Source organism: Schistocerca gregaria, chromosome 2 (genome assembly GCF_023897955.1).
Source record: "Schistocerca gregaria isolate iqSchGreg1 chromosome 2, iqSchGreg1.2, whole genome shotgun sequence".
In the NCBI taxonomy this organism is placed as follows: domain Eukaryota; kingdom Metazoa; phylum Arthropoda; class Insecta; order Orthoptera; family Acrididae; genus Schistocerca; species Schistocerca gregaria.
In genome coordinates, this window is record NC_064921.1 from 474,742,037 (window position 1) to 474,755,185 (window position 13,149).

General features: G+C 38.8%; 1 protein-coding gene across 19 annotated transcripts in view; it reads right to left on the bottom strand.

Moving 5' to 3' along the window:
* LOC126326569 (patronin) overlaps positions 1 to 13,149 on the bottom strand; it is a 377,528-nt gene that overhangs the window by 161,736 nt on the left and 202,643 nt on the right. For all 19 annotated transcript variants that reach the window (XM_049995777.1, XM_049995779.1, XM_049995784.1 and 16 more), the window contains one exon: positions 445 to 560. In XM_049995777.1, coding sequence (XP_049851734.1) covers positions 445 to 560 — 116 coding nt within the window. The remainder of the gene's footprint in view (positions 1 to 444; positions 561 to 13,149) is intronic.

The window sequence follows — 13,149 nt, forward strand, 5'->3', positions numbered from 1 at the left end:
GCTTTTACTACTTTCCTCAATTACTAAATATTGCTGAGGCTCTCAGTGATGCACAGACTAGTTTAATTGAAATTTCAGAATCATTCATATCTGAAGAAATACCGATTTTATCATTTTGCTCATAGCTTTCTTAGAAATACAACATACAGTCCTGGTACCAACAAATACGATGGAAACAAAACAAGTATCTACTATTTTGTGCACACAATAGAAAATGAACTATAGGTTTGAGGATACTACATTGAATATATTTGTAAAAATTTCATGATTTTGAATTAACACGAGTAACAGGCAACATTAGTACAAGAATCATTCAATATGAATGCCAGTAAATATATTAATAACACAACAGAATGAGTGTTAATATGCCTGTTTTACTAACTTAAAATGAAAACAAATAAAAACAAAACAAAATTTGGCTCAGCCCACTAAATAGCATCTCACCTTCTTTAAAATAAGATGATTTATCCGTACCAGGAAACCTCACACATTTAACAGGATGTATTTCAAGGACGTTAAAAAGGTCAGCAAGGAAGACAATCAAATTCTGCCTCATGGATCTGGAAAACAGTAAGAGCTACTGATTTAAACCATTTCTTATCTATATATTTAAAAATACAATAATTTAATCAACAATGAATAAAAAGAACAGTATCTAGTGTACTGTGGACTATGTAAGAGTAGGTTAGCTTTTTACTGGAGTAAACAAATGTTAAATTTATTTACATGATCTAAACCAGTGTTTCCCAACCTGGGGGTAACTAGCCCCTGAGGAGTAAAATGAAATTTCCTGAATGGTAAAAACTGTAAAAACTGAACGGCTCAATTCTGCTTCATGAAACTAAATTTTTTTCAAATTATCATTACTACTGTCAGACTTTAACACGGATTATATAAGTTATCAATAATTACTTTTTCTCAATCAGTACAATTAGTGCGGTGGAGGTTGCAGGATCCTCATATAGTCACTACTCACTACACACACACACGTGTTTTGTCTCATACACCGCTGATAAGACAGACACATACGTAACAAACGCTAAACATCTCAAGAAAATGCCTTCTCCACGTTGTTGACAGTACCTGCGGTAGTCCAGAAATTGCTTCACTGCTGACTCTAAACAGATGAATAAATCAGCTGACAGTACAGCTCAGCAATAACTACATAAAGGCTACTGTAGTGCTATACACAGTATTATTATTATTATTATTATTATTATTATTACTATTACTGTTAGTGACTGTGGTCAGACACAAAGTAGTAACAGCCAAAAGCCTTTTAATGTCTGCCACTTCAGAAATAATATGAGCAGCAACCAAGTGAACAGTAAGCATGGTGCACATATTTTAACTTGGTTGATTGGAATTGAGGTTGCAGTTGCAGGTCAAGCAAGTCCTGCAAAGGAAAGGAGTAATGCAGGGGAAATTTTTTTGTAACAACTACCTACCCTCACTGTGAATAGACAGCTTTCTTATCTGAAAAGGAGCCGTGGGTAGCAGCTGTGGTGCTCCACAAACACAAACACATACACATAAACTCAATACCATTCATCTTTCATCATTTTAATAATAAAAGTGTTCCAAGAAACCAAACAATGGAAAATAAAGGATGCAAAGTAACAGTATTATGAAAAGGAATGTTGCCACTCACCATATAGCAGAGATGCTGAATTGCAGATAGACACAACAAAAAAAACTTAAAAAAATAAAGCTTTCGGCCAGTAAGGCCTTCGTCAAAAATAAACGATAGACGTACATAGTGAAGCATTAGAAAATAGCAACAAAGGAAAACAGCACTGGGTTAGGACATGACAAGAGACGACATTGGAGGGGGGAGAGGGCTACTAGCTAATATCTCATTGCACTCTCAGGTAATGGTCTTACAAAGGTTGAGAACCACTGATTTAAGAGTTTAACATATTTTTTTCTAGCAACATATTACAGAGTTTCCAGTCTTTCAACTTCTTATACACAAAGTGACAATTGTTCAATTCTTGAAACTCTCTACCTGGGGAACTTTAACATGTACTCATTTTGGGAAGAAAGTGGCAGTAGCTTAACTGATTCTAACCATATGCTGTGAAACAATTACTAACAAAGAGATAGAGGGGCTGGCCAGTACTTACCTCAGCTCAGTACAGCCGATAGAATCACAAAAAAACAACCGAAAATTTAAGTTCCTAGCTTTCGGAATAAATGTTTCTTCATCAAGGAGGAGAGGGGGGAAAGAAAGGGAAGAAGGGAAAGTGGATTTAGTTACTCACAACCCAGGTTATGAAGCAACAGGGAAAGGAAAACAGGGAGGGTAGCAAGGATGGAGGCATGGTTGTCAGAAGGAAGCCAAATATATTCTACTGTAGGTACTGTGCCAGCTTCAAACCAAAGAGGATGCATACAGAAGTAAAGAGGTGTATAGTATAAAGATGTAGGATGAAAAGATGCATGAATGGCTAAAGAGGAAAGGGAACAAGGAGAAGACTGAAAAGTAAATGGGAGTGAGGTTGTTTAACGTAGGTTCAGTCCAGGGGGATGGCAGGATGAAAGGATGTGCTGGAGTGCAAGTTCCCATCTCCGCAGTTCAGAGGGACTGGTGTTGGGTGGGAGAAGCCAAATGGCACATACGGTGTAGCAGGTTCCTAGGTCCCTAGAATTATGCTGGAGGGCATGCTCCGCTACTGGGTATTGGACATCTCCTAGGCGGACAGTTCGTTTGTGTCCGTTCATGCGCTCAGCCAGTTTAGTTGTTGTCATACCAATGTAAAAGTCTGTGCAGTGCAGGCATGTCAGCTGATAAATGACGTGTAGTTTCACACGTGGCCCTGCCTTGAATTGTGTATGTTTTACCAGTAGCGGGGCTGGAGTAGATGGTTGTGTGTGTGTGTGGGGGGGGGGGGGGGGGGGGGGGATGCATGGGGCAGGTTTTGCAGCGGGGTCGGTTACAGGGGTAGGAACTGCTGGGTAAAGAAGGTAGTCTGGGAATATTGTAGGGTTTAACAAGGATGTTACGGAGGTTGGGGGGACGACGAAAGGCAACCATATGCTGTCTTCCCTTTAAAACTGTCTGTGGGCAGTTGACATTACTTCAACAGCAGGAAGTACGGACACCTTTCACACATGAACATTCATACCTGCATAACTGAAAAACACATCCAACATGTTTACACAAAATTTTAGTTTCTTTTCACATTTTCTCATTTACTGTACGGATACAGGACATGTCTGGAGCTCACAGCAGAAAAATTATCCTTCAATTGATTGTGTCAATGGTTATCATGAAGTTGCAACTATATGCCTTGTCACCAGACACCTGAACTTACTTTTCCTCGAGGAATGTAATTTCTGGAACTGCATGGAAAAAAATTCAATTCTTTTACAGAAAACCTGTAGTAGGTTTCTATTAATAGAAAAATTTGATAAAGTGAAGTGAGAAGCAATGTCAATCCTCTGTCATTGGTCTGTCCAGATTATTCAATAAATGAATTCAGTATTTTAATCTGGAGTGCAATTGGATAAGCACACGTGCTTTGGGTGATTTCCATAGCAACACTCAAAACAAAGTGGTACACAATTATCAGTTGGTAATAGTTTCATATATAAAACACACTTAACCTATACAAGCACATTCACCTAAGCATCTTTGTCAATAAATAAGCAACAGCAACTGTAAATATATTGCAAAATTATGATCATTAAATCACACCACAGCTCATGTTGATTCCAACAACCACCCTTGCACAAGGTAATGTGCAAAAACTGAAATATTTGTGGCAATAAGAAATCATTGGAAATTGTCTGATAAAAATAGACACTCTTATCAAACTGTTTATTTTATGCACAATAAATAAATATAGTGCTTATTTATTAACCAGCAGTAGCTGTAATTATAATGGAGAGCAGGTGACCTACTCTGCTGCTGGTGTAAACCAAAGAAATAGGAATAGGAAAGTCCTGACAGCGATCAAGGAAAGACAAGTTAAACACCAACCTGACCTCTTCCAACTTCAATTAATTTGTAGGGTTAAGACTCAAAAATAATCAACTACATGTTACCTTATCAAAAAAGTAAGTAAACTGTCAAATTATCTCCTCTTTCAATTCACTTCCTACATTTCTGCTTTCTTTTCAACTGAAATACTGAAAAAAATCTTGTTCAACAATCTACGTTTTAACAAGAAGAATCTATAGAAACTCACTAAATTCAGTCTGATATTCTGATAAGTGACTGGTATTACTGAGTGTAAAATATTCATTTTCAAAGCCATGCCATCAAAATGAAAACAACATTTAAAGATGAATACACCAGAGAATTTCCTTCAATGAAATGGGGTTGAAGAGAACACAAAGTGGAATGAAAATCCTGTAAGTAACTCACTTTGGTGAAATGATAAGTAGGATTTCCCTTACCCGCAGTCAAACTTAGAAATTTTAAAAGTAATTTTCTTTTTTTCAATCGCACATGTTGGAGGGGGAAGAAGGGGAGGGATGACATCATAGATCATGTAGGTACAGTGTACTGCTCAGCAACGTACCACAGCTCTTATAATTCCACCTTGTATAAAAGCCAATTATTCTCAACAGTATTCAGTGATTTGAGAACTACAAAAACATCTTCCAGTTTGAAGACAAAAACTGAAGCAATTGTAACGAACATATTTTTGCCTTTAATACAAGCAGAACTGAAAGAAAACCTTAACAAACATTACACATGCTGGTAATCATGAGTACCCCAAGTAATTTCCTGCAATTAATCAATACTTTGTTAAAAGATAAAGCAATTCAGTAGAAACTGTTACAGCTGTGAGTGTAACAAGGAACATTCCGACAAAATTTCTGAATTTATTCATAATGTTAGACAACACAACAATATCAATAAGACGACAAGTGCTCATGTGAGTAACAACACAAATATGCATGTGTGAGGGGGGAGGGGGGGGGGGGGGGGCAATCTCTCTGTTGTGCCTATCTGCAGCTCAACATTTCTGCTATATGGTGAGTAGGAATCTGTCTTTTTCATAATATTCTGAAATTCTAAGGACTGGGTGCCCAGTCCAAATTATACGCAACTGACTACAAACAAAGAGCGACTGTCTTCCTGTAGATGTTCAAGCTTTAATTGTGGAACTGTACTGTCACTTCTCTAGACATGCTGTTTGAGGTGTGTCATTCAAAGGAAGTATTGTGAATTCGTTAATATTATTATCAAGACCCTCAAAAGCCATGTAAAACCAAGATGGTTATGGTTTTTTCTGGCCATTTGAAGATTTTTATGTATGTTTGAGCCATTAAAATCTTATTTCATATCATTACACAAATGCCTAGTTCTCCTGAAGTCTTTTCTCAAATGAAGTTGCTGAGGCTTATTTCTAGTTTCTCATAGCAGAGAAAAGTGTAGCAAAAGTTCATTGCCAGAACTGAAATGAAAGACTTCATTCAGTGAGATTAGGAGGGTGCTGCATGAAGTAATTGACAGAATGCTAGTTTTGTTATTACAAAAGTGAAAGATTCACTAGCTGATCTGCCAACAGCCCAATATCTGAGGTTTCACGACAAATGCATATCTTCGGTCTATGCATGACAGTGCACAGTATTAATTTGTTCCAAACAGCTGTGTGTGAACATGTGATTTTCCAGGGAGTTATATCTTGGGTACTACTGATCACAGAGATGAGGGGACAAGTGTTTTGGTTAACCCCTGGCCTAGTGACCACTGTACGCCTAACAGGAGAACAGGCGAACTGTGGCTATCCTGCAGTAAATCGTCAAAATTTGAACATTAAACACTTCCTTCAGCACAGGCAAATCTGTTCATTCTTTTGCATTGTGTGTGATCTGGGGTGGACCTTAAGCAGGTCAGCACTATTTGTTCATGGGTTGTTCGAGAGAAAACCTAAAAAAAACCATGATTTTTGGGTACCAAAAGTACAAATTGTGGAGATGGCTACTTCCATAATTTCTATTCATTGCAGATCAATGCAATTTAGAGGTTCAAAGTTACCACACTTATACATGTAAAATATGCAGTCTGAGGCATAAATATAATTTTCACAGATATGACAAAAATATGGCAAGGGTTCTAAGGTCACTAAACTATGTTTTCAGACGGCATTTTTGCACCAACAAAGCTTTATAACATACTGTCTCTGTATAATGGGCATTTCACTCCTGTAAAAATACATCCAAAGTTGTACAGCAGTGACAAGAAATGGGCTAAAAAGAGTCCTCACATGCCTGAAAAGGACATAAAATTACTGCCAAAAATTATGCAAAACTGGAAATACTGAAAATTCTGTAAAATATTCATGACATTTATATTCTTTTAAGATACAAACCATAAGTTGGGTGTTTTGGTGAACTGTGATCTGTGAGCAAAGTGTCCAGACAAAATATAAAGCAAACAATTTTACATTTTCCTTATACACTACTGTCCATTACATTTGCTACACCATGAAGATGACGTGCTACAGACCCAAATTTAACCGACAGGAGGAAGATGCTGCAATATGCAAATGATTCGCTTTTCAGAGCATTCACACAAGGTTGGCGCCGGTGGCGACACCTACAATTTGAGGAAAGTTTCCAACCGATTTCTCATACACAAACAGCAGTTGACCAGCGCTGCATGGTGAAACGTTATTGTGATGCCTCGTGTAAGGAGGAGAAATTCGTACCAAGTTTCCAACTTTGATAAAGGTCGGATTGTAGCCTATCGCAATTGCGGTCTATCATATCATGACTTTGCTGCTCGTGTTGGTCGAGATCCAATGACTGTAAGCAGAATATGGAATTGGTGGGTTCAGGAGGGTAATACGGAATGCCTTGCTGGATCCCTACGGCCTCTTATCACTAGCGGTCGAGATGAAAGGCATCTTATCCACATGGCTCTAAGAGACCATGCGGCCACGTCTCGATCCCGGAGTCAACTGATGGGGACGTTTACAAGACAACAACCATCTGCATGAACAGTTTGACGACTTTTGCAGCAGCATGGACTATCAGTTCTGAGACCATGGCTGCGGTTACCCTTGATGCTGCATCACAGACAGGAGCACATGCGATGGAGTACTCAATGACAAACCTAGGTGCACGAATGGCAAAACTTCATTTTTTCGGATGAATCCAGGTTCTGTTTACAGCATCATGATGGTCGCACCCGTGTTTGGTGACATCGCGGTGAACGCACTTTGGGAGCGTGTATTTGTCATCGCCATAGTGGCGTATCACCCATCGTGATGGTATGGGGTTCCACTGGTTACACGTCTCTGTCACCTCTTGTTCGCACTTTGACCAGTGGACATTACATTTCAGATGTGTTATGACCTGTGGCTCTACCCTTCATTCGATCCCTGCGAAACCCTACATTTCAGCAGGATAATGCACGACTACATGTTGCAGGTCCTGTATGGGTCTTTCTGGCTACAGAAAATGTTCTACTGCTGCCCTGGCCAGCACATTCTCCAGATTTTTCACCAATTGAAAATGTCTGGTCAATGGTGGCCAAGCAACTGGCTCATCACGATACACCAGTCACTACTCTTGATGAACTGTGGTATCGTGTTGAAGCTGCATGGGCAGCTGTACCTGTATGCGCCATCCAAGCTCTGTTTTACTCAATGCCCAGGCGTATCAAGGGCATTATTGTGGCCAGAGGTGGTTGTTCTGGGCACTGATTGCTCAGGATCTATGCACCCGAATTGTGTGAAAATGTAATCACATGTCAGTTCTAGTATAGTATATTTGACCAATGAATACCCGTTTATCATCTGCATTTTTTCTTGGTGTAGCAGCTTTAATGGCCAGTAGTGTATAATGAGAAGTCATTCTTTGTTTTGTGTCAAACATGTTGAAGTTTATAAATAAGCTGTCAAAACTTCACTGATATACAAATTTCTTTTTATATGAACAGCACATCCTACTAAGGGAGGAAAGGGGGGGGGGGGGGGGGGGGAAGACAGTCATAGCGGGAGAGAGAAAGTGGAGTGAAAGAGAACAAAAGAGGGATGAAGATAATAGCAGTGGCAGTCGGAGAGAGGAGAGAGGAGAGAGATTGGTTGATCACCGAGAGGAAGTGGCAGTAAGAGATATGGATGGAGATAGAAACAGTCATAGCAAAAGAGAGAGGAGTGGAAATGAAATACACAGATGAGTAGAGACCATAAATACGCTTAGGATGGTGGGAGGGAGGGACGGGGGTGGGCTGCACCCTCCAACTCCAGGGAACTTTTCAACATGTAGGTTCAGTAGAAGGTAAATTTTGGACAAAAATTTTAAACTTGTGTGTGTAGAGAAAAAATAAGTTGGACCCCAGAATTTTTGAAATGCTGAGATATGGTGGAGACAGTGGCAGCGGGAAAGAAAGCAGAAAGGAGACTACATGTGATAGAGGAGACAGTGGCAGTAGGATATACTGTAAATCAATAGGAGGAAAGGGAGGTGGTGGGAGAGGGATAGAGAGAGAGAGAGAGAGAGAGAGAGAGAGAGAGAGAGAGAGAGAGAGAGACTGGCAGGGAGGAGGAGTTGCTGAATATGAAGCCTAAATTACAAAGAGACACTGAGTGAGAGGATTTATAAGTTACGGGTTGAAAGCGCATGCCAAAATTCTTTATGGGGACAGTGGAATGAGAACTGAGGCAGCTGGTTCCCAGTTTTCTGTCAGAGAGTTTAAATGAGGAATGTATTCACCTTTTTGTCTGCTCCAACAGCATAATTTTTCCACTGTTCATTTTATGAAACAACTACTGACTATCAGATGAAAGGGAACAAGTCTGTCACAACAGCGATATTTTGATTCCAGAAAAAAATTTTCACTCTGCAGTGGAGTGTGCGCCGATATGAAACTTCCTGGCCGATTAAAACTGTGTGCCAGACCAAGACTCGAACTCAGGATCTTTGCCTTTAATATTTCGATTGGTTATTTCTGCAGATGATAATTACATAGGATCTGGTAGAATATTCTTTGATACGGCTAGGTGACTGCAGTAATTGGAAACTGAATTAGCATTATGTTGTTTGAAAGGTAAAAAAAAGGTGGGTACTGTTCTTCAAATGTTTCGTATCAGAAGAGCAATGCTGCTAACCACTAAAAATAGCACAATTTAGTTCCCTTTTCCTGGCCACAATGCTAATGCAGAAAGACTGTCCCATTAATGAAGGCTCACTGGAGAGGATACAGACATAAGAAAAGAAGACAGAAATAAATTAAATTTGACATCACTTACGGCCACTGCATGAAGAGTTTGACAGAAAACTGAAACACCCGAGTCGAAACAAGGCCCCAGGAGTTGACAACATTCCATTAGAACTACTGACAGCCTTGGGAGAGCCATTCCTGACAAAACTGTACCATCTGGTGAGCAAGTTGTATGAGACAGGCGAAATATCCTCAGACTTCAAGGGGAATATAATAATTCCAATCCCAGAGAAAGCAGGTGTTGACAGATGTGAAAATTACCGAACAATCAGTTTAATAAGTCACAGCTGCAAAACACTAAAGCAAATTCTTTACAGATGTATGGAAAAACTGGTAGAAGCTGACCTCGGGGAAGATCAACTTGGATTCTGTAGAAATGTTGGGACACGTGAGGCAATACTGACCCTACGACTTATGTTAGAAGATGGATTAAGGAAAGGCAAACTTACGTTTCTAGCATTTGTAGACTTAGAGAAAGCATTTGACAATGCTGACTGGAAAACTCTCTTTCAAATTCTGAAGGTGGCAGGAGTAAAATACAGGGAGTGAAAGGCTATTTACAATTTTTACAGAAACCAGATGGCAGTTATAAGAGTTGAGGGGCATGAAAGGGAAGTAGTGGTTGGGAAGGGAGTGAGACAGGGTTGTAGCCTGTCCCCAATGTTATTCAATCTCTATACTGAGCAAGCAGTAAAGGAAACAAAAGAAAAATTCGGAGTAGGTATTAAAATCCATGGAGAAGAAATAAAAACTTTGAGGTCCGCCAATGACATTGTAATTCTGTCAGAGACAGCAAAGGACCTGGAAGAGCAGTTGAACAGGATGGACAGTGTCTTGAAAGGAGGGTGTAAGATGAACATCAACAAAAGCAAAACGAGGATAATGGGATGTAGTCGAATTAAATCAGGCGATGCTGAGGGAATTAGATTAGGAAATGAGACACTTGAAGTAGTAAAGGAGTTTTGCTATTTGGGGAGCAAAACAACTGATGATGGTCGAAGTAGAGAGGATACAAAACGTAGACTGGCATTGGCAAGGAAAGCGTTTCTGAAGAAGAGGAATTTGTTAACATCGAGTATAGATTTAAGTGTCAGGAAGTCGTTTCTGAGAGTATTTGTATGGAGTGTAGCCGTGTATTGAGGTGAAACATGGACGATAGATAGTTCGGTCGAAAATAGAATACAATAGAAGCTTTCAAAAAGTGGTGCTACAGAAGAATGCTGAAGATTACATGGGTATATCATATAACTAATGAGGAGATATTGAACAGAATTGGGGAGGAGTTTGTGGCACAACTTGACTAGAAGAAGGGATCAGTTGGTAGGACATGTTCTGAGGCATCAAGAGATCACCAATTTAGTATTGGAGGGCAGTGTGGAGGGTAAAAATCATAGAGGGAGACCAAGAGATGAATACACTAAGCAGATTCAGAAGGATGTAGGTTGCAGTAGGTACCGAGACATGAAGAAGCTTGCACAGGATAGAGTAGCATGGAGAGCTGCATCAAACCAGTCTCAGGACTGAAGACCACAACAACAACAACAACAACAACAACAACAACGGCCAGTCTTCACATTCGTATAGTACAATAAACACCAGTTGTTCTGACTTCCATGCATAAATCTCCAGCGAGAAAATGTTAAACATCTTGACTTTATACATGCATCACAAAAGAACAGTTGGCATAATAAAACAAATTATAATGCTATATTTAACTGCTACTATGCATTTGTCCTGGATTTGTGGATGAGGATTATGGCAATCCTATTCTTAATACATATGCACATTATACACAAAAACTTAGTATAAACTGGTTGTTTCATCACCGAACTTTGTCAGTGAAAAGGTTTAGACGACCGAAAGGAAATAGTATACGAGTTGTTTTCTTTCTCTTCTCCAAACTGAGGTTAACAATTTTCTCAATGGTTAGCAACCGTTCTGAAAAAGATGTTTGGTCATTCACAGAAATCTCTTGTTAGTTTTCCCAGAAGAAAATACGACATCTGTTTATGTAACCTTATTGGCATTTATTGTGTTTGTGCTCTAACCTACTTAAAGTAACTTCTATGATGGCTGATATACGAATAAAGAGTTTAACTGCATGTTCGGCAAAAGTAACCGTCGAACAAAACTTAATACATTCTTTGCATGAATGACTCACTTATCGCATATATTTCCCTCTTCTGCAGTGAACAAAATCAATATTAATTAGCAATAGAGTATTTGAGCTCCATATTTCAATTTCCATTTACAAATTATTGACAAACAACTACAGGCAAAACAAATTTCACAATAATTTAAGGTACACAATAGATTTTTCAGTAGTAAAATGGAAATACATTTATAGATGTTGCGTTCAGCGGCCCCCTTGATGCTCTTTGAGAGGAGTATGCATCATCATCATCATCATCATCATCATCATCATCATCATCCCCATCCCCAACACGAACATGACAACGCGCACATGCACACGGAATGGTGTGTGCACACGCACACGCGTACCGTCACAGTCACTTACACTTAGCAGATTGACTTATGTACACAGCTCTTATTTCATGAAGGGACAGTGCCTGCAGGTGTGAAGAATGGGGAGAGTCTTTCCAATTAGGTAACTAAACCTGCCCTATGGAGTCTCCCAGCCATGCATGCCATATGGCTTTCCTTTACTTTGTAGTGTCACATGATATCTAGTACATCTTTAATGAACAAACAACTAAACTGTAAATTTATTCTGCTCCTAGACAAAATTTCCTTCAGAAAATTTTTATATTTTACAACCTCCAATAAAGGAAGTAACATGCAACCAAAGTACCATTCTTTATTTTACTCACCACTGTTAAATGATTAATTCATTACAGTGTTCAACCAAGTCCCCTACATCTGACTTAGTAGTAAATTACTTGCGAAAGTTCATTAGTTAAACAGTTTTTACAGAAAACATGAATTTTCTGTTTTTGATTGAATCTTCCTACATTTTTATAAAATGTTTAATCAAGTCTTTATACCCGTTTCTTTGAAGATATTGCTTCATCACTGGTGACACTGAAGCAATTGCAGTCTAGTGTTTGCTGCATTTTAGTAGGATTTTAGTTTCATGGGAGGGGGGGGAATGCTGTCAGGGTTTCTCTTCAAAATCACATATGTATGATATCTGTACAATGTTTGGTTCTTATGCAATAAATAATTGGAAGTGTTCCTGGACTTTATGTACACCCTGTATATTCCCAATCCACATATGGAAAATGAAAGTCTTTTGAAGTTCCTTTACAAATAATAAAATTATAAATATCACTTCACACTGCAAGCAGATGTTTTCTTAACAAAATGTTCATGAAACCTGAGCAAAGCAAGTTTCGCAAACAATGAATCTGTTAAACTGAGGTTTTATTACACGATATAATGAGTTGAGCACCTCATTTTGTGGTAGGGACTTGACTTGATTTGCTGCATTGCAACTATTCAATGTGGCATTTTTTTGAAGCAGCTCCAATAGTTCAATGAGTTTTCTTGTGTGGATTAAACAATGTCTGCATAGTTCCTACACTTTCAGGATTTGAGTCTTTACAAGCAAATATTTAACAGGTTCTGCAACTCAATGGTTTGATTATGAAGCAAAATGCCATTAAGCAAAAGTCACTTTCCAAGCTGTAAGGCTCTATTTATTAAGTCTTGCAACATTCTACCTTTAGTGACTTTTGACAAATGCAGCAAGGAGTTGCAAAACTTTATAAATGGATTAATATGATATGCCAAATTCCCGTTAAGTAAAGCAGCTGGGGGGAAAAAAAAACTGTCATCAATGAAAGTTGCAATTGCAGCAGTTGGAGCAATAAAGAAGGGGATATCAATACATGGAAAAAGCTGTAACATAGTGAGGCACTATTTACGCCTCGACAATTGTATGTTTTATTCTTCTGCTTGCACCTATTAATATGTCTTTTCATTGATCAGACACATGGTCT